The 21,962-nt window shown below is 44.6% G+C and overlaps 1 protein-coding gene across 5 annotated transcripts in view; it reads left to right on the top strand.

Moving 5' to 3' along the window:
* Positions 1-21,962, top strand: part of DSN1 (DSN1 component of MIS12 kinetochore complex) — a 37,015-nt gene that overhangs the window by 9,642 nt on the left and 5,411 nt on the right. For 2 of the 5 annotated variants that reach the window (XM_073557200.1, XM_073557199.1), the window contains exons 6-8: positions 430-489; positions 11,169-11,240; positions 12,504-12,651. In XM_073557200.1, coding sequence (XP_073413301.1) covers positions 430-489; positions 11,169-11,240; positions 12,504-12,651 — 280 coding nt within the window. Of the gene's footprint in view, positions 1-429; positions 490-3,085; positions 8,360-11,168; positions 11,241-12,503; positions 12,652-21,962 lie in introns of those variants that run through there. The other 3 variants (XR_012222772.1, XR_012222770.1, XR_012222771.1) reach the window with 3 other exon arrangements.

Raw genomic sequence — 21,962 nt, 5'->3', positions numbered from 1 at the left:
GTACACAGCCTTAGGGGTAAAAAAAAAAAGGCCGAGCGTTGAGAGGGTAGACAAGTATGTGCACTGCCGCTCTATTTTAATGGAGATAAAGGTTTCCACGTCTGCCGCTCTGTCGATCATTGCCAATCATGTTGGCTCTCATGGGCTGACGTCACATGTAGAGCCTTCACTTTTTTCACCTCTCAGGACTCGGTCAGTCTGTTCATTAACTGACAGAGAAGCATCACATGAAGTCTATGCCCGAAGTTAGTGACCAAAGGCTCAGGGGCTCCAGAAGAGGAGGTGGGAATTGGCTGCTCCTTTGTACTTGGATTTCAATGCAACTTGTAATGGCAGGCGGCTTTGGACATGACGTGAAATGAAAAAAATTTAGAATGTTCTCCTTTTACATAAACTATAGTTAATGCATACCTTTTTTGCTTTCAAAAGGTCAGAGAAAAATGAACAATTAGAAGCTCATCAGGTGGGCATTAAAGCTGACATTGCAAAGTAAGTTGTTGTTTTGTTCCCCCACTCCAGTTTACTGCACCAAGCATATGACTTACCCCACCAACCACCCCCTCTTGAAATAGTCAGAAAAAGTGCAATGTATATCTTTTATTATTAGAAATGGTGCTCTGCCTCCACTTCCCCCAGCTCTGTGTTGCAGTCATATATAAGAAATATTACTGATATTAATATAAAATGCTAAAAATACTGTACAACAACATCTATGTGTATACAGTCGGTGATGGACAGAAAATTGCACACCAGCAAAAGTATATAAGAAGTTATATTTTGCCCAAAATTGAACTACCAGTATAAAATTGATAACCTGAATAAAAGTGCTGCGGCTAACACAGTTATTGTATTTCATACAAAGAAATGTATTCCTCAAGTTTACAGCTCAATAATGTCGCAACTACCAGAAAGGAGCTCTTCATATACTTAAAGAGAATCTTTTGGCAGGTTTTTGCTATGTAATCTGAGGACAGCATGATGTAGGGGTTAAAATGCAGAATTCAGCGATGTGTCACTTATCAAGCTGTGTACTGTTGTTTTATCACTAGGTCCTTATAATTGCTGTGACTTTCTTTCAATAGACCATGTAAATACAGAGCCTTGTGTGGGTGGGGGCAGCTTTCTCAGCTCGGCTTCATGCTAAATCTGAGAACTCTGACAATATTACAACTGCTGCACCCAGTACGCCAAGTGATACGTAGCTGACATCAGGGTCTTTCTTCATACATTATGCTTCTCTCAAATGACATGACAAAACCTGGTGACCGATTCCCTTTGCTTCTATAAACTCTGTCAACATCTCCTTTAATTTCCCTGGTCACCCTCTTGGTATGGTCCTTTTAGACTACACCCTTGTCATATCCTTCCTGCAGTGCCTCTTAACACATTCGCTCATAAGGACATGTAACATAAGTGCTACGCTGAGTTCCGCAAGTGTAGAGAGAGTTCACAAGCATGCACAGTAGATGCTGGCTATGTTACATGGATGCCATCTGTGTCTTGGAGACAAATCTGAGCTCTAATCACTGCTGTTAACTATTTAGATGCTGCTGGCAATCTTTGACAGCTGCATGGAGAGTGGGCATTAATATGCACGCATCCTGGCTTGCATCGCATCCTTGCGATGCGACTGTGGGGTACTGATGTGTTACCATGGCAGACAAGGGTCTGCTGAAGGCACCTGTCACTGCCATCTGGGTTCTGCTTTGAGTCTCCTTTGATTACACTTAAGTTGAGTGCTAAGTTTATACCTATTATCTATATGGTTTGGGAACCTATCTTCAGCACCGCCCTCTAGTTGTGCTCATGGTGTTTTGTTTTACTGCTTTGAAGGTCAGTCACGGACATGGTTTTGCCTATGTACTCCAATACAGTGGTATTGCAGTGTATAGTACAAATGATCACGGAATCCGTTTCTTTGAGGAGACTAAAAATATAAATGCTCAATTGCACTCATTCAGCCTTGCCCCATCAAAAATAGATGTTTTTAATTTTCTTTATCACTGCTACTGTAAAAGTCTCATCTTAACAAATATAAAATTTTTTCCCCGTATTATGAACGCTGTAAAAAAAAAATCGACCCACCGCACGGCACAAGCTTTCACACTGCTCAAACGATGGATAAAGAGAAAATGTTACATGTCTTTGACAAAAGCAACTGAAAAAAAAAAAAAAACTCTTCAAGTTTGGTATTGCTGTAATCAGACAATCATTCCAGGTCACTTTTTCTTAATCAATGCCGTAAAGAAAAAAAAAAAAACTGGCAGAAGTGAGCTTTTTTTTTATTCTATTTTTTTTCTGCCAATGGGGGAGAAAATAAAAATGTTAGGCCTCTTGGAAAAATCATGAAAAAATGAAAAATAGGGTGGTCATGAAGGAGTTAATGACCCATGCCTGACTATTTGATGCCTATTTTGGAACTTCAAGTATGTGTTGCCCTTCCAACTTGGAGACAATACCTCTCGCTTTCTGATCAAACAACGGTGTTTAACCCGCGCTTTTTCCCTCAAATATGTGCACAAAGAATCGCTGTGTTGTACCCTCCCATAGTTCTCGTTTTCTGATATCCTGATTATCCTTTATCGCAGTGAAATCACTGAGGGGGGAGAGGCATTGGCCTCGTCATATTACCTCTAATGATCTCATTAAACTAGGAAGATGTCTGTGCTCTCAGGAGCCCTAGTAATGATGGTTACCATAAATTATACTATAAAGATTGGCATGTGCATCCTGATTATCATCTGAAGACCTTTTAACATTAAAGGGAATCTGTCAGCAGGTTTTTCCTCTTCGCCACGACAGCACCCACTGAGAGAGGGGATCCGCCCCCGGATAGGAAACCTACAGAGAGATAAATGGGGCGGTCCCCCTCGCTCCCTCAGTTTGGTTTCCTGTTCCTGGAAAGGAACCCGCAGAAGAGGATGCCTGGTCTGGTAGCCGCCTGCGTGCAGAATATGAGCAGCAGGGGCCCCAGCACCGGAGGCAGCGTCGGGCGGAGAGGTGGATTTCTCTCCCCCCCCCCCCCCCCCCCCCCCAGAGCTGGTGTAATGCAGGTGCCAAAGCATGGCCCCCCCCCCCCCCCCCCCCGAGGGGGTAGACGCATTACAAACGCCATCGGGCGTACTGAGGCTGCGCGCCCCCCCCAGAGTGGCAGAAGGGCTTGTGCGGTGTGTGCTGAGCGGCGCTGCTGGGAGTCATACCTGCGGCAGGAGAAGGCGTGGAGGGGGGGCGCAGACGCGCAGTGTCGCCGGCCGCATTTTCATTTGCGGTGACCCAGCGCTCCAGGAGAGGCAACCCGGAAGTGGAGGAGGACTTTCGGGATCAGGCCGAAGGCAGAGACCGCGGGACAACGCCCGCGCATGCGCAGTAAAGGGAAAAAAAAAAAAAATGGAGGACGAAAAAAAAAAAGAGAAGGAGGAGCAGCTATAGCAAAGGCTTTAAGAGGAAGCCACAGACACAGCGCTAGTGCGCAGTCATGTCGTCCTTGGATGACCCAGCTTCACTCCCATTAGGTCAGCTAGTGGTATCCCCACTTGGCAGTAGACAGAGCAGTGATACGAGGAGAACCAATAGCACCAGAAGAAGTGGCAGCTCTAGGAAGGAATCCAGTGGGCCTTCCAGGCAAGATGAGCCGTTAGAGAAGAAACGTAAGGAAAAGACGTCGTCCCATGCCTCGCCTCAGCCTGGGTCCCGGACACCGCAGCCAGTAGTTGCTGACGAAATTCACGGGTGAGTGTTTTTTGGTCAGGTTAGATAATTGATAGCCTTCTCTTTCTGGTCCATACCCCCTTTTAGGCTAAAAGAACAGAGAAGGCGAAACATAGAGAGTGTGCCTTATGTTCGCAGCCCCTCCCGGATGGCCACCCAAAGAGATTATGCCAGTCATGTGTTGAGGAGGCCTTGCAGGAGGAATCCTCACGAAAGAAGGAGGATATCCGGGCAATAAGAGAGGAACTACGGGCCTTAGGCGGTTCCAGTAGTCTAGGGGGTCACTCCTCCGTGAGAGAAATACGTTCATCTAAAGGAGGAGTCTCGCTGGCGTCAAGGTCGCCGTCAGATACCGGAGAACTAGATTCCGATAAGTCCCAGGAATACCTTTCCTCAGAGGACGAGGATCAGACGTGTTTCCCCACGGACAGTGTCAGTAATCTTGTGAAGTCTGTCCGAAATACCATGGGGTTGCCGGAGAGTAAGGACCTCAAGACCCCTCAGGACATAATGTTTGCGGGTATTTCCCGTAAAAAGGTCCGAGCATTCCCAGTGGTCCCAGCTGTAAAAGACCTAGTTAAGAGGGAATGGGAGAAACAAGGTCAGAAGACCTTCCTCCCCTTAACGTCAAAGCGTAAGTATCCCTTTGACGATGAGGAGTTAACGGCCTGGTCGAGAGCCCCCAAGGTGGATGCGGCAGTGGCCTCTACCTCCCGTAGATCCTCCTTGCCGGTGGAGGATTCGGGAACTTTGGCTGATTCTTCGGATCGTAAGACCGATACATTCCTCAAAAGATCTTGGGAAGCTTGTACGGCAGCCTTTAAGCCCGCAATAGCAGCCACGTGTACGGCAAGGTCTATGTTGGTGTGGCTGAACGACTTGGAGGACAATATTAAGAATGGAGTAGCTAGGAGTAGGCTTCTTTCCTCTATGCCCCTCATTAAGGGAGCAGCGGCCTTCCTCTCCGACTCCTCCGCGGACTCTCTCCGGTTGTCGGCTAGAGCGGCAGGACTGACCAATGCAGGCAGGCGGGCCTTATGGTTGAAGGGGTGGAAAGGAGACACACAAACAAAAACTAGATTGTGTGCTATACCCTGCCAGGGTAAGTACCTGTTTGGTACGGAACTGGATGAGATTTTGACAAAAGCGGGGGAGAGGAAGAAGGGGTTCCCTAACCCGTATGTTCCGTTCAACAGGAGGGCCTACAGGAAGCCGCCGTTCGGTAAAAAGAAAGACTTTAGACCCCAGGACCGCTGGGGAAATAAGGACCCCAAGCAAAGAGGCAACCTATTCGGGAAACGTCCCTTCAGAGGAGACAGATCCCGATAAAACTGTTACATCGGTAGGTGGCAGGCTATTAAGATTCAGCTGCCAATGGATGAAGGTGACATCAAACCCGTGGGCCCTAAGTATTGTATCATCAGGCCTAAAATTAGAATTCGTTCGGTATCCACCGAACTCCTTCTTATTGACTTCTATGAAGTCCCGATCACAGCAGGAAGCACTGGAGATGGAGATTGCGGTACTGCTAACTAAACAGGTCCTAGTGGAGGTCCCAGACGACGAAACAGGGATGGGCTTTTATTCTCCTCTATTCTTAATCCCAAAACCAGATGGCTCTTACAGGACTATAATAAATTTAAAGAAACTTAATACCTTCCTAAGACTAAGGTCGTTTAAAATGGAGTCGATTAAGTCTGCAATAAAGCTTTTGTTTCCCAGGTGTTATATGGCGGTCTTGGACCTAAAGGACGCCTACTACCATCTCCCCATATATCGAGGGCACCAGAGGTTCCTGCGGGTAGCAGTCTGGTTCAGAGGTCGGATTCAGCATTTCCAGTTTGCGGCAATGCCATTCGGGCTATCCATGGCTCCTCGGGTATTTACCAAATTAATGCTGGAAGTAATGTCATATGTAAGGCTGAATGACACCCTAGTTGTCCCTTACTTAGACGAACTACTCATAGTGGGGAATTCTGTTTCACAGTGTGAAGCAAGAATAGCTAGGATTATCTCATCCCTACAAACACTGGGTTGGCTAATTAACTGGGAGAAGTCCAGACTAGAGCCAGTGACCTGTCAAAGGTTTTTGGGCCTGCAAGTAGACTCCGTAACTGAGGAGTGCTTTCTGCCAAACGCCAAAGTAATGGCCATAATCGACAAAGTACAGAAGGCTACAGGAGGACCCGTAATATCATTGAGACAGGGCATGTCCTTGCTGGGGTCACTGATATCGTGCATTCCAGCGGTGCAATGGGCTCAGTTCCACTCTAGAAAACTACAGTGGGCTATTCTGCAGGAGATAGACTGCAGGGGCGGCTGGAAGGGAAGATGTCCCTATCGCCCGAGGTGGTTGAATCCCTAAAATGGTGGTTAATTCCTTCCAATCTATCGAACGGAGTACAGTGGTGGGTGACTCCCTCCAAGATACTCACCACGGATGCCAGCCCCTTAGGTTGGGGAGCCCACCTAGAGGAGCACATGGTACAAGGCTGGTGGCGTGAGAATGAAATAGAGGCCTCCTCTAATGTAAAGGAGCTAACAGCGATTTTTTTTTTTTTTTTTTTTTTTTTTTTTTTACGCGATATCTCACTTCCTCCCGCAGTTAAGAGGCGCCCACGTAAAGATCCAGACAGACAATACCACCGCAGTGGCCTATATAAACCGGCAAGGAGGCACGCGGTCAATGCCACTGATGTCTATCGCGGGAAAGATTCTGGAGATGGCCGAGGTCCATCTTCTCTCCTTGTCAGCGCTCCATATAAGAGGAGTGGACAACTCCCGAGCAGACTATCTCAGTCGCCAGGCCCTATACCAGGGAGAGTGGGTCCTCAGCAGAGACGTCTTCGAAATGATAGCGTCAGAATGGGGCAGACCGGAGATAGACCTATTCGCAACCAGAGCCAACAGGCGCGTAAAAAGGTTTGCTTCTCTCTACAGGTCGGACAACCCAGATATTCTAGATGCCCTCCAAGCACCCTGGGCATTCCAACTAGCCTATGCCTTCCCTCCAATGGTGCTACTACCAACAGTAGTCAGGAAAATAAGACAGGAGAGGGCGAGGGTCATCTTGATAGCCCCGTTTTGGCCAAAAAGACCGTGGTTTTCATGGCTGAGAGCCATGTCGGTAACCGACCCGTGGATCCTGCCGCTGCACCAGAATCTTCTCTCGCAGGGACCCTGCTACCATCCACAGGCCAAAGCCCTGCACCTAGCGGCCTGGAATTTGAAAGGGAGTTACTGAGGCAGAAGGGTTTCTCAAAGAACCTAATCAATACCCTGCTACAAAGCAGGAAGGAGTCCACGACAAAAATATATGCTAAGGTGTGGAGGAAGTTCCTGGCCTTTCACCCAACAAAACTAGCTGGTGAAGTACCCATTACGGCCATTCTAGAGTTTCTACAAAAAGGCCGAGAACTGAGACTCTCAGTAAACACTCTTAAGGTCCACGTGTCAGCCCTAGGAGCCCTGTTTAACTATAACGTGGCAGCAAATAGATGGGTGACTCGGTTTATCTCGGCTTGTCAACGAGCAGAACCGGTGCATGTGCCTCGGCTACCAGCGTGGAACCTTACTCTAGTTTTGGATGCCTTCACTCAGGCACCATTTGAGCCCATAAGCTCAGCATCAGTAAAGTGCCTCTCATTGAAAACGGCTATGCTGGTGGCCTTAGTATCGGCCAGGAGAGTGAGTGATCTTCATGCTCTGTCAGTAGACCCACCGTTCCTGTTAACAACACGAGACAGTCTCATTTTAAAGACGGACCCGTCCTACCTGCCCAAACGGGCAACTAAATTTCATAGGTCTCAAGAGATATGCCTACCTTCATTCTATGAGAACCCGTCAACACAGGACGAGGAGAAATATCACACCTTAGATGTGAAAAGAGCCGTGCTAGCCTACCTTGATAGGACCAGTCCCTGGAGGCAGAGTAGGTCTCTTTTTGTCTCATTCCAGGGCAGCAGGAAGGGGTCTGCAGTTACATCAGGCACGATATCCAGATGTATTAGAGATGCGATCACAATGGCGTATCTGACAAAAGGAGAAGACCCTCCACTGGGGATTAAGGCGCACTCCACTAGAGCCATATCATCCTCCTGGGCCGAGAGGGCGAACGTCCCAATTGAACAAATATGTAAGGCTGCAACCTGGTCTTCTCCGTCTACCTTTTATAGTCATTATAGACTAGATTTGTCCTCTACCGAGGATCTAACTTTTGGTAGGTCAGTCCTTAGCACGGTGTGCCCGCCCAAGTGATTATCTCTGGAAATCTCTCAGTGGGTGCTGTCGTGGCGAAGAGGAAAAACCGGATTACTTACCGGTAATACTCTTTTGTAGAGTCCACGACAGCACCCGCTCACTTCCCTCCCGTAAGAATTTTTTCACACATGGGTCTCCTTGGTGGTGGAGATTATGATTTAAGTTAGATATGTGATTAAACTTAGTAAGCTTAAAACTGCATAGGGGTAAGATAGATGAATCGCCCAAACAGTTTGACTAAACATGTATGGCGGTTCCTCCGTTGTTCTCGGTAACAAACTGAGGGAGCGAGGGGGACCGCCCCATTTATCTCTCTGTAGGTTTCCTGTTCCGGGGGCGGATCCCCTCTCTCAGTGGGTGCTGTCGTGGACTCTACAAAAGAGTATTACCGGTAAGTAATCCGGTTTTTGCTTCCTCCTCCAAGAGCTGCATGATGTAGAGACAGAGACCCTGATTCCAACAATGTAGCACTTAGTTTACTGTGTGCAGCAGTTCTGACACAAACAGAGCTTTTAAATTTAGCAGTGCAGCAGAGCTGAGCAAGCAAACCCCGCCCACACTACAGCTAACCCTGCCCACACAAGGTTGTGTATGTACTTTGTCTATGGACAGTGAGATACTTATCACAGTGAGACTACCAGGGATGTGCTGCTGTAGTCCGAGCAATGATAACCTGGTGCTAAAACCATCATTGCAAGTAGACAACATCATGGAGCTTAATAAAAGGCATAGCTGAAATCTGTGTTTTAACCCCCTACAGCATGTCGTCTTCAGATTACATAGCAAAAATCTGCTGACAGATTCTTTTTAACAATTGACCCTGGGAACACTTTTAAGATGTGATATTCAGACCTTTTTGGTTATAAAAAAAAAAAAAAAAAAACTCCATTTTGTTCACTCAATTACCGTTTACACAAAATGGTTTGTACAGAGGTTTCATATACACTGCTCAAAAAATAAAGGGAACACTTAAACACAATGTAACTTCAAGTCAGTCACACTTCTGAGAAATCAACCTGTCCAGTTATGAAGCAACACTGATTGTGAATCAATTTCTCCTGCTGTGGTGCAAGTGGAAGAGACAGCAGGTCGAAATGATATACAATTAGCAAGACAATCCTTATAAAGGAGTGGTTCTGCAGCTGGTCACCACAGACCGTGTCTCTGTTCTCATCTTTCTTGGCTGTTGTTTAGGTCACTTTTGCATTTTGTTGTTCTCATCCTAAGAGGTACAGTATCTTGAGTCTGTGTCTACAACCCTCAGAGGATGCTCGGGTAGTGCAGCTCATCCAGGATGGCACATCATGCGAGCTGTGGCAAGAAAGGTAGCTGTGTCTACACCGTGTCCAGAGCTTGCAGCAGATGCCAGGAGACATGGAGGGGTGCTGTAGGAGGGCAACTACCCAGCAGCACAGTAGGACCTCCCTCCTTTGTGCAAGGAGGAGCAGTGCTAGAGCCCTGCAAAACTACCTCCAGCGGGCCACGAACATCCATGTGTCTATTCAAACTGTCAGAAACAATCTCTATGAGAACCCGACGTCCACAAGTGGGTGTTGAGCTAACAGCCCAACGTCGTGCAGGACAATTGGCATTTGCCAGAGAACACCCAGGATTGGCAGAGTCAACATTGACGCCCTGTCCTATTCATGGATGAAAGCAGATTCATACTGAGCACATTTGACAGAGTCTGGAGACGCCTTAGAGAACATTCTGGTGCCTACAACTTCCTCCAACATGACAGGTTTGGCAGTGGGTCAGTAATGGTGTGGGGAGGCATTTCCTTGTAGGGCTGCACAGCCCTTCATGCGCTATCCAGAGGTACCCTGACTGCCATTATATACCGGGATGAGATCCTCAGACCCATTGTGTGGCCATATGCAGGTGCAGTGGGCTCTGGGTTCCTTCTGATATGACAATGCTAGGCCTAATGTGGCTGAAGTGTGTAAACATTTCCTGCATGATGAAGGCATTGATGTTATGGACTGGCCTGCCCGCTTCCCAGACCTGAATCCAGGTGATCACATCTGGGACATAATGGCCCGTTCCATCCACCAATGCCACATTGCACCACAGACTGTCCATGAGTTGACTGATGCTTTAATCCAGGTCTGAGATGAGATCCCTCAGGAGAACATCCACCGCCTCCTCAGAAGCATGCCCAGGCATTGTAGGGAGGTCATACAGGCACTTGGAGGCCACACAAGCTACTGAGCCTCATTTCCTTGTTTTAGGCATTTCTACTGAAGTTGGATCAGCCTGTAATTTGATTTTTCCACTTTAATCTTGAGTATCATTCCAGATCCAGACCTCCATGGGATATTTAATTTTGATTTACATAAGTCATTTTTGTTTTATTGCTCTCCACACATTCCACTAAGTAAAGAATAAAGATTTGAAACTGAAAGATTTCATTCCTTGATATCTTCTGGGATGTGATATTTTAGTGTTCCCTTTTTATTCTTTAGCTGTGTATTTTATGCTTTTATCTGATATCATGGCTGGTGGTCTCCCCTGGGAGCGAGTCAACCTGCCTGCAGTACTCACACCAGCCTCTGCTCTCAATATTCGCCGCAGGCCTACTTTCTGTATTTGGAGATAACCCAGCCGTCAAGTGCAGGATGGGCCGGTAGCAAAAAACGATGCAGAGTATATCAGGGTGTTGTGTAAAAGTCCTCTGACACCTACTTGAGGAAAGAACAGCAACACAGGCAGAATAATTGTCTGCTTTTTTTTTTTTTTTTTTTTTTTCTTTGCAACGGTTCTAAGAAGGAAAAGTTCAATGTCTTTCCAATGTAATTAATGGAATTCAAGGAAACTCGGCTGAATGTAACAACATTAAGAAACCCATGAGCGCACCAGGGGAGGCGGCAAAAGCAAGTGTTTCACAGGAAATAGAGCTGGTATAGTCTATTAATTGGCCATCTTCACTAGACCTTTACAGCACAGATGAGCGACCTCGTGCACTGCGGCTGTCACTGTATTTCATCCCCTCGGTACTTGGCAAGTCAGTGGCTGTAGTGCCAATTATAGCCTCTCCTTTCCTAACAGCATATCCATAGCGGCAGACAATGACAGGTAGCACAGTCTGCCTATAACCACAGGATAACCTCTTTTGAAGTTGCGTTCTTTTGATCAAGCCGGTAATTCCTGTTGATGTGACACTTATTACCGACTCCTAGCTAAGCCTTCTGTTTTCTCAGGTTCACTACAGAGTCCAGTCGCTGGGTAGAGCTCCTCGAAAATTACAAAGAGAAAGCTGACGTCTTATCCAGGTAAGTGGCATCGAAGTTTACAAGCCATATCTTGTTTCTTTTGTCTAACCCAAGTTAGGCTTTAATCCTCTTGTCTGCTTAAGACCTGTTTTACACGTCGTGATATTGTCAGAACCGGGAAAAATCTGACCAGATGAGTAAGACTTGCGGCACACGCATCGTTACTGTACGTAATGGCGCCTGGGAAGCAGCCGGTACTGTTAGTGCTATTCCCCGACGTCGGGTGCTGAAGACGGCTCTTTTCATTCTACCCTGCTCTGCCTGCAATCAGTGTGAGCAGGGAATAATGTTGAGAGCTATATTCAACTGATAACAGTGAGAGCAGGCAGCAGCTGATGGGGGTATTCATCAGCCGCCGCCTGCGCTATAAATAAATTTTAAAAATGTATTTGTGATAGCCAGCCAGGAAAATCAGCTGTGGGCTGCAACCCTCAGCAGTCAACGATAGCAAGGCTGGTTATCAAGATTAGAGGGGTCCCCACACTTTTTATTTAAATTTAAAAACATGTTTTTGACAACCAGCCAAGCTAAAGCAGACAGCTGGGGGCTGGTGTTCTCAGGCTGGTAAGGGGCCCAGCCTAAAAATAGCAGCCGCTCACTGCCACTGCCTGCTCTCACTGTTATTAGCGGCAGCAGGTGTAGGCTGATGGGAATAATAATCACATGTGTGCGGGACGGTTTGCGGCTCGTGCTGCCATTAAAAAAACATGGACACGTCGACATATTTTGCCCACGGACACACGGTCCGTAGGAACACACTGACATGTGCACAGACCCATTCACTTGAATGGATCTATGTGTGTGAACGTCTCCAGTTCGTGTGAAAACTGTCACCACACACTGACGTCTGAAAGAGGCCTAAAACAGACTGACAGCCCTTAATCACATTTAATTTTTTACAAATAACCTGTGCAGCAAATAATCTGAAATTCTGTGGACACAGAATTATTGTGAATACATACAATTTCAGTCAGCAGCCTAACCAGGCTATTAAATGACCGCCCATCAGCTTTATTAGAGGATCAGTGGTCTTTTATTGACTGCCACAGGCCCATTTAAAGGTGATCTTAGATTAGTGTCAAAATTGCAATATTTCTGAATTTCTTTGCAATTTAGAATTATGTTCACTATAAAAGTATGGTAATTTTAGCCATGTCTTGCATAGTTTTTTTTTTTTTCTTATGTATCTGTGGTTTATGCAAATAATTTAAATATTTTTGTTAGTAGAGATTACTTATAATAAAACTTATCTTGATTGAAAAGTCATCTTGAAGAAATTCGAGCAAATGACAATCCCCCACTCTGTGTTCCTGATCTGCCATCTTCCCAAGATCAAGTCCTTCAGAGCAGACCAGACTACAGTGCCATTTTACACCGCCAGGGGACAGTGTTTGACTGCATGGAAATTGTGGTATGTTTCATGCTTGCAGAAAATGTCTCTCCATTTTTGAAAACTTATGTCTTGCTGTTCCATCCATTAAACAATAGATAATGTTTAATTTTTAGATGTGTGTGTGTGTGTATATGTATATAATATTAGATGGTGGCCCGATTCTATCGCATCGGCTATTCTAGAGTCTCTGTTAAAATAAAAAATAAATACTCACCTTCCGACGGCCCCTGGGCTCTTTTTCTCTCCTCTCCACGCTCCCGGCATCTTCTGGTTCCAGTATTGTTTTGCGTGAAACACCTCTGATGACGTCGCGCTCTCGCGAGAGTGACGTCATATTCAGCCCTTCTCGCTAAGCATTAGTGAAACCGGAAGCTGCCGGGCGCGTGGTGAGAGGAGGGACAGAGTCCGGGGGCCGTCGGAAGGTGAGTATATAACTATTTTTTATTTTAACAGAGACTCTAAAATACCCGATGCGATAGAATCGGGCCACCATCTAGTGTATTATAGTCCTGTTACACCCGGATCTGCTGTCACTGTTCTGCTGTTACCTAATGTATTGTACTCCAGTTACAGCCAAAGCTGCAGTCACTGTTCTGCTGTTACCTAATGTACTCCAGTTACTCCCAGAGCTGCTGTCACTGTTCTGCTTTTACCTAATGTATTGCAGTCCAGTTACACCCAGAGCTGCAGTCGCCATTCCACTCTTACCTAATGTATTATACTCCTGTTACAGCCAGAGCTGCCGTCACTGTTCTCCTGTTACCTAATGTACTCCTGTTACACCCAAAGCTGCAGTCTCTGTTCTGCTGTTACCTAATGTAGTGTACTCCAGTAACACCCAGATCTGCAGTCACTGTTCTCCTGTTACCTAATGTACTCCTGTTACACCCAGAGCTGAAGTCACTGTTCTGCTCTTACCTAATGTATTGTAGTCCAGTTACACCCAGAGCTGCAGTCACCATTCTGCTCTTTCCTAATGTATTATACTCCTGTTACAGCCAGAGCTGCAGTCACTGTTCAGATCTTGGGCTACTTTCACATTAGCGCCCTGTGTCGGGGCGACATTGCAGTTTTTCATCGCATCCGCTGCCCCATTGTCATGTCCGGGGAGGAGGGGGCGGAGTTTCGGCCACGCATGCGCGGTCGAAAATGGCGGAGACGACGCACAAAAAAAGTTACATGTAACTTTTTGTGCATCGAGGCCGCCAAAACACGACGCATCAGTCGCCCAACGGATGCGACGTGTGGCAATGCGTCGCTAATGTTAGTCTATGGCGAAAAAACGCATCCTGCAGGCAACTTTGCAGGATGCGTTTTTTCTTCAAAACGACGCTAATGTGAAAGTAGCCTTACCTAATGTACTCCAGTTACAGCCAGAGCTGCAGTCACTGTTCTGCTCTTACCTAATGTATTGTATATGTAAAGGACTGTGCCTATGTAATGAGCGACGCAGCAGTGATGCCTTTAACGGCTGTAATGTGCCTGTACAATAAGCGATGCGGCCGTGTTGCCACGACGACTAAGCGACTGTCGCTGATTGGTCATAGAATCATAGAATCGTATTGGAAGGGACCTCCTGGGCCATCTGGTCCAACCCCCTGCTCAAAGCAGGATTCGCTAAATCATCCCAGTCAGATGTCTGTCCAGCCTCTGTTTGAAGACTTCCATTGAAGGAGAACTCGCCACTTCTTGTGGCAGCCTGTTCCACTCATTGATCACTCTAACTGTCAAAAAGTTTTTTCTAATATCTAATCTGTGTCTCCTCCCATTCAGTTTCATCCCATTGCTTCTAGTCTTTCCTTGTGCAAATGAGAATAAAGTTGATCCTTCTACAATGTGACAGCCCTTTAGATATTTGTAGACAGCTATTAAGTCTCCTCTCAGTCTTCTCTTTTGCAAACTAAACATTCCCAAATCCTGCAACTTTTCCTCATAAGACAGGGTTTGCAGACCGGTCACCATTCTGGTCGCTCTTTTCTGAACTTGCTCCAGTTTGTTGATGTCTTTTTTAAAATGTGGTGCCCAAAACTGGACACAATATTCCAGATGAGGTCTGACCAAAGAGGAGTAGAGGGAAATAATGACTTCACGTGATCTAGACTGTATGCTTCTGTTAATACATCCTAGAATTGCATTTGCCTTTTTTGCTGCTGCATCACACTGTTGACTCATATTCAGTCTGTGATCTATTAGTATACCCAAGTCTTTTTCACATGTGCTGTCACTTAGCCCTATTCCTCCCATTCTATATATGCTTTTTTCATTTTTATTGCCCAGATGTAGTACTTTGCATTTCTCCCTGTTAAAAACCATTGTGTTAGTTGCTGCCCACTTCTCCAGTTTATTTAAATCTTTTTGAATCCTCTCTCTCTCTTCTCTAGTATTAGCTATCCCTCCTAGCTTTGTGTCGTCTGCAAATTTAATCAGTTTACCCTCAATTCCTTCATCTAAATCGTTGATAAAGATGTTGAACAATACAGGGCCCAGGACAGAGCTCTGTGGTACCCCACTTGAGACATTCTTCCAACTGGATGTGCAGCCATTTACGACCACTCTTTGGGTCCGATCACTAAGCCAGTTATGAATCCACCTAACAGTTGCCTTGTCCATTCCATACTTAGTCATTTTTTCAATAAGGATTGTATGAGAGACTTTGTCAAATGCTTTGCTGAAGTCAAGATATACTATATCTACAGCATTTCCTTGATCCACCCAATCAGTGATACCGTCATAGAAGGAAATTAAGTTAGTCTGACATGACTTATTAGTTACAAACCCATGCTGACTCTGTTTAATCACTTCATTCTTATCCAGGTATTGACATACATGTTGTTTAATAATTTGTTCAAAGATCTTTCCTGGTATAGAAGTCAGACTCACCGGCCTATAGTTGCTTGGGTCCACCTTCTTCCCCTTTTTGAAGATGGGAACAACATTTGCTCTTCTCCAGTCTTCTGGTACTTCTCCTGTTCTCCACGAATTTTCAAAGATTATGGAGAGGGGTTCAAAAATTTCTTCTGCTATCTCCTTCAGTACTCTGGGGTGTAATTCATCTGGACCTGGAGACTTGAATTCATTTAGGTTAGCTAAGTGTTTCCTCACTATCTTTCTGTTTATAGATATCCTGGATTCTTCTATTCCCTTAATAGGACAGTGAATAACAGTTGATGTTACATTTCCTTTCTGAGAGATAACAGATGCAAAATAGGAATTTAAAAGTTCAGCCTTCTCAACATCCTGTCTTACCATTTCATCATTTTCATCCTGTAAAAATCCTATAGCATCTTTGACTTTTCTTTTACTTTTGACATATCCCCAAAATCCTTTATAATTGCTTTTGACATCTCTTGCAAGCCTCAATTCATTTTCAGCTTTAGCTAATCTGATTTGTGCCCTGCAGGTTCTGCAGACAGCATTATATTCTTCTTTAGATATGCCTCCCTCTTTCCATTTTATAAACATTTTTTTCTTCCTTTTTAGCATGTGCTTAAGTTCTGTGTTCATCCATCCTGGTTTCCTTAAATGCTTCCTATTCTTCCCTCTTTTCGGAATTGTTAACAACTGTGCTTTGAGAATTTCATTTTTCAAGATTTCCCATCCTTCCTGGACATTTTTGTCTTTAAGGATATCCAGCCATTGGATCCCTCCAATTCTCTTTCTGAATCCCTTTAAAATCTGCCTTTCTGAAATCTAACCTTGATGTCTGAGTCTTCACAGGTCTTCCGCCTCTAGTTATCCAAAATTCTAAAATAGCATGGTCGCTGCCTCCTAGGGTCCCAGCCACTTTTACCTCCTCAACCATTTCCTCCCTGTTTGTAAGGATTAGATCCAAGGTAGCAGTTCCCCTTGTTTTCTCCCCTACCTTTTGGAAGATAAAGTTGTCAGCAAGAAAGAATAAGAATTTCCTTGTCCTGTTTTGCCTGAGAGAGATTCCCAACAAATTTCTGGATAGTTGAAATCTCCCATGACTACTATGTCATATTTTTTGGAGAACTTGGCCATTTGATGCATAAAGAGTTCATCCATAACTTCAGCTTGCACAGGCGGCCTGTAGTAAATGCCTACAATGGTGTCCTTTCCATTGTTCTGTCCTTGTATTCTTACCCAAACAGTTTCCACAGAACTCCCAGTCTCTGAAGCTTCAATCTCTGTGCAGATATACGCGTTTCTAACATACAATGCGACACCCCCTCCTCGTTTATCAAGTCTGTTTCTTGCAAATAAGTTGTATCCTTCTAGTCTTGTATTCCAATCATGTGTATTGTTCCACCAAGTTTCAGTGATTCCAATGACATCATATTTCTTTCTCTGTGTTAGTAGTTCCAATTCTCCTTGTTTGTTGCCCATGCTTTGTGCATTAGTATAGAAACATTTTAGTTTGTGATAGGTTTCTCTTTCTCCAATATTTTTATTAATTAGATTCTTTCGTCTTTGTTCTTCCTTTCCACTTCTAATAGCAGAGTTCTCAATAGCATTTGTCAGGTGTATGGCTTTTTCTGGTTTTTTGCTTCCCTTCCCACGTTGTTCTAGTTTAAAGCTCTCCTTACAAGTGTAGCAAGGCGACTTCCAAATACATGCTTTACAGTCTTCGTAAGGTGCACCCCATCTCTAGCAAGTAGTCCATCGTATAAGTAGTTCACTCCGTGATCCAGAAATCCAAATCGTTGCTGACGGCACCATCGACGTAGCCAGTTGTTCACCTGCAGAATCTTATTCCACCTCCTTGTTCCATGGCCATCCACTGGGAGGATGGAAGAGAAGACCACCTGCGCTCCCAGTTCTTTCACTTTCTTGCCTAAGTCTTCAAAGTCTCTGCAGATGGTTTCCAGGTCGTTTCTTGCAATGTCATTTGTCCCCACATGTAGTAGCAGGAATGGGTAGTCATCTGTAGGTCTGAAGAGTCCTGATATCCTGTCAGACACATCTTTAATTTTTGCACCTGGAAGACAGCACATTTCTCTTGAAGTTATATCCGGTCTGCAGATAGCGGCCTCTGTTCCTCGCAACAGGGAATCCCCCATGACCACCACTCTCCGTTTCTTCTTCACAACATTTTTCTTTCTCCATCCAGGAGGACTCTGAAGGCGTACAAGGTTGCTGTTTGTTGGCAAAGTCTTATCCTGATGTATTTCTTCATCGTTTTCCTGCGTGAGAGCCTGGTACTGGTTCCTGAGCAGTATGGGTGCTGACTGCCTCCTGATCCTCCTGCTTCTCTGGGTCACATGTCTCCATTCCTCTGTTTCTTCAGGTGCACTTCGAATTTCTTCTCTTTCTGTAACATGAAGAGATAATTCTGCTCTGTCCAAGAACTCTTCACCTTCCTTAATGATCTTCAACGTAGCTAACCTCTCTTCGAGACTTTGCAACGTTTCCTCCAACAGGGACACAAGCTTGCATTTGTGGCATGTGAAGTTTGGCTTTTCCACTGGTAAGTCTGTGAACATGTAGCAAGAAATGCAGCTCACCAAATGGCTCCTGGCCTCTTCCATCTTGAGTTTTCTTAAAAACGATGAAATATGCAAATGATCTCCTCAAGACTCTTCCCCTGGTTTTCCGATTTCCTCTTTTCAGCTGCAACGGCCAAAACCCAGTGATCGTTGAGCCCGCGGAGACTCTTCACTTATCCCAGAAGGCACTGGGAATATGCAAATGATCTCCTCAAGACTCTTCCCCTGGTTTTCAGGTCGAGGCAGTTAGGCCGTGACCAATCAGCGACGCAGGATTTCGGTTACAGACAGACATAAGACAAACGCTATTTTTTTTTTTCTGTCCACATAACTGTATGAGAGTTTGTGTGTTTTTTTTTTTTTTTTTTTTCTTCCCGGACGGGTTCTAATTTTAAATGGCATCATTCATTTTATCATGTAATGCACTGGAACGCAGGAAAAAAAATTCAAGTACGTTGAATTTGGTAACAAAAAAAGTGCAATTTCAAAATAGTTTTGAGTATTTGAGTTACCATGTTCACTGTACAACAACTCACCAAGCAATATAATTCACCAGGGCAGTACAATTCCGTGGATACCAAACCTGTATAGTGTATTTATATTAAAGTGACTGAAAAAAAAAAAATGTAAACATTTGTAATAAGCAATTTTTTTTTTTTTTTTTTTTTTTTTTTTTTTCTTGTGCAGCCTTTTTCCGAGACCATTATGGTACTTTCATACTGATCTGTCCACCCGTCCATTGGTCCCATAGGGGCTTACTTCCGAACCCGCCACAACTGGAGGCAGACACATAGACTCAGTCTACTGCATCTGCTGCTGCAAAAGAAAAAAGTAATAAGGGGCTATCAAAATGATGTGTACCCTAAGGTGACATCAATGAAAACATCAGCTTGGGCACAAAGCCCTCACACAGCTCCATATCCAGAAAATTGTCAATTTTACGGCTCTCGTAAAATGGCGACTCTAGCAATTTTTTCTTTTGCAAAGAAATGTCTTTTTTTTAGGGGGGGGGTACACCACTTAAATAAAACAGACTATACATGTTTAGTATCTCCATAATCATACTGGCCTGTAGAGTCATATTGCCAAGATATTTTTAGTTTAAAAAGGAATGCTGTAAACAAAGCAATAGGTTTTTTTTTTTTTTTTTCTTTTTTAGCCACACTTCAATTTTTTTTTTCCCCTTTCCAATAAATTAACTGATGAAATTGATGGTGTCATTCAAGAGTACAACTTTTCTTGCAAAACTCAAGCCATCACGCTCTTGTCAGTGGAAAAACTAAATTAGTTATGGTTCTGGGAATAAACGGAGGAAAAAACAAAAGTGCAAAAAACAAATAAAATTCGCCTGGTCGGGAAGGAAATAATTTTAGTTCTCTGATCCTAGATTATAGCCTGTGTTATACTTTAGAACTGCATTCAGAATTCTGCCAATCCCCCTAGCTCACATCTTGCATTTCCAGTTTTTTCAGTGTCTTTGAAGCTAGAAACTTCCAATAATGGGTTTGTCAATCTCCTGCATTGTAAGTTTTCAGGCTGAACGTATTGTGCCGGTTAATTTCTTGAGTTTAGAGCATGATGAGACAACGTTGTGGAATCTACATCTATTCTGGCCCAAGGTCCACCTGACGTTAACTTCAGTGTGAATGAAGTGCGGTGCTGCTATCAAATCCGATCTCCCTAAAATATAAATAGTGACGTGTCATTTTGTTACATGGAAATGGTGTCTGGCAGCCATATGTGGATTAACTCTACTAAATGGGGCTAATCTGTGTGTGAACCTGAAGCATGTGAAGTTCTAGTAAAATGCCAAGTTATTTCACTTAACAATTTTTACAGTCTGGAAAATCTGAAGTGAATATTTTTCCCAGAAAATTGATGTCCTGACTGCTATAAAGGCACAAATGTACATGATGAAAGCTTGCAGTTTACTGGAGTGCTCTAAATCGTCAGAAGTCTGTAAACATGAGAAAAACGAAGTACCGTGTTCCCGCTCTGTTTTGCGATTTTACCAGATTTCTTAGAAATAGCTGTATATAATAATGCTCTAAAATTCTTTAAGATCCTTGCTGACGTCTCTCCTCTTTAGCAGTGTATTAAAGGGAATATGTCAACAGGTTTTTGCTACCTCATGTGAGAGCAGCATGACATAGGCCAAGAGACTCTGAATCCAACAATGTATCACTTAGTTCACTGGGTGCAGCAGTTCTGACACAATCAATTTTTAGATTTAGCAATGTAGCAGAGCTGAGAAAGCGAACCCTGCCAACACCAGGCTCTGTCTTCACATAGTTTATAAACAGCTGCTTATCATAGGAGGGGCGGAGTCAGACTAGCATGCACGCGCTGCTGTAATGCAGACAGTGATGATCACCAGGTTATAAAACCTTCAGTGTAAGTAAACAAAAGCACACAGCCTGACAGGTGGCATATCGCTGAATTCGGTGTTCTAACCCCTGCCTCATGGTGTCCTCTGATTACATAACAAAAACCCGCTGACCGAATCCCTTTAACACATGGCCAGCAACCTACTGTCAAAACATGTGTTTTTATAGAGGATCTCACACTTGCTGAAAAACAAGTCATCAATGGCGTATGATGTGTTTTTTCATCTGAGAATACATATATGGTATATACTCGTGTATAGGCCGAGATTATCAGCACATTTTGTTTTGCGCTGAAAACGCCCCCCTCAGCTTACACACAAGTCCTTGTCCAGAAAACCAGCAGGGGAGGGGAGCGGCAGAGCAACAGGTCACAGAGCCAGGAGCCAGCGAGGAAGGGGGAGCAGCGGCAGGAGCTGGCGGCTGTGGCACCACCGGCTTTATTAAGACATACTCGCCCTCTGTGCCGTCGCTGCATCTCTGTCCCGGCGCCGGAAGCTCTTCCCCCTGTGGTGAGCGGTCGCATGGTACCGCTCATTAAGGTATTGAATATATGCACGTGTCTCCACTCCCATAGGCGTGGAGAGCATATTCATTACCTTAGTGAGCAGTACCACGTGACCGCTCAGAAAAGGAGAGCTGCGGCACTGGGACAACGGAGAGGCAACGACGGCGTGAGGAGGGTGAGTAGGACTGGGGGAGGGCAGGCCATGAATGCAAGGAGGGGAGGGTGAGCCATGCATACAAGGATGGGAGGCTCGCTACTAGGCTGCGCGTCATAAGGTCGCAGTGCACTTTTTTTTTTTTTTTTTTCTTTACATCCAGCGATTATAATTAGGAGACGTTCTTAAGTCAGGGACTGCCTTTACCCTTTTTACCTCTTCATTGATATATTTAGTGGTCTAACAGTAATCCTGTTTATGAAAGACACTTCAAGTATTCTTCGTGCCTTCTGGTGTATTTTGACAACTGGTATGAGAAGACAGGGGGCAAGTGAGTTCTGTTGTGAGATTTAAATTTCTAAGTAAAGCATACTGTGGGCATGAAAGTGACGGACTTCCTGACACTGTTACCAAAGCACATATTTAAATTCCCCTGGCGCTAGGTAGTTGTGTTCCTGACATTATATTATCAGAGACTTGCTCTTTAAATCGGGTATCCAAGCTACTACTCAACTCCAACTTCCATTTAGGATTATTAGGATGAAGGCCTGAATGTAATATTGGAGAACTTTCCTCACAATCCTCCATGAGCATCTGTTCAGAATGAGTAATATGTATTGGTTAGCCGTGTGTACCAATTTGGTGCGATTTATCGCAGTGCGGGGTACTATTTTTGCTCTATGATTTTATATTAAAAATGTATCTCGTTGGAACGAGTCTCTCCGTGCTTGTATCTTGCTGTCCTCAGATTATGTAGCAAAAACCTGCTGATGGACTCCCTTTAAAGAATCAACTGATCTAAAGAGGGTCCGTGGAAAAGAAGAGATACATTCCTA

This window comes from Dendrobates tinctorius, unplaced genomic scaffold, assembly GCF_039654945.1.
Source record: "Dendrobates tinctorius isolate UK_male_01 unplaced genomic scaffold, ASM3965494v1 ptg000245l, whole genome shotgun sequence".
Lineage (NCBI taxonomy): Eukaryota > Metazoa > Chordata > Amphibia > Anura > Dendrobatidae > Dendrobates > Dendrobates tinctorius.
Note: the sequence above shows the minus strand (reverse complement) of the source record. Positions and strands in the feature narration are given on the sequence as shown.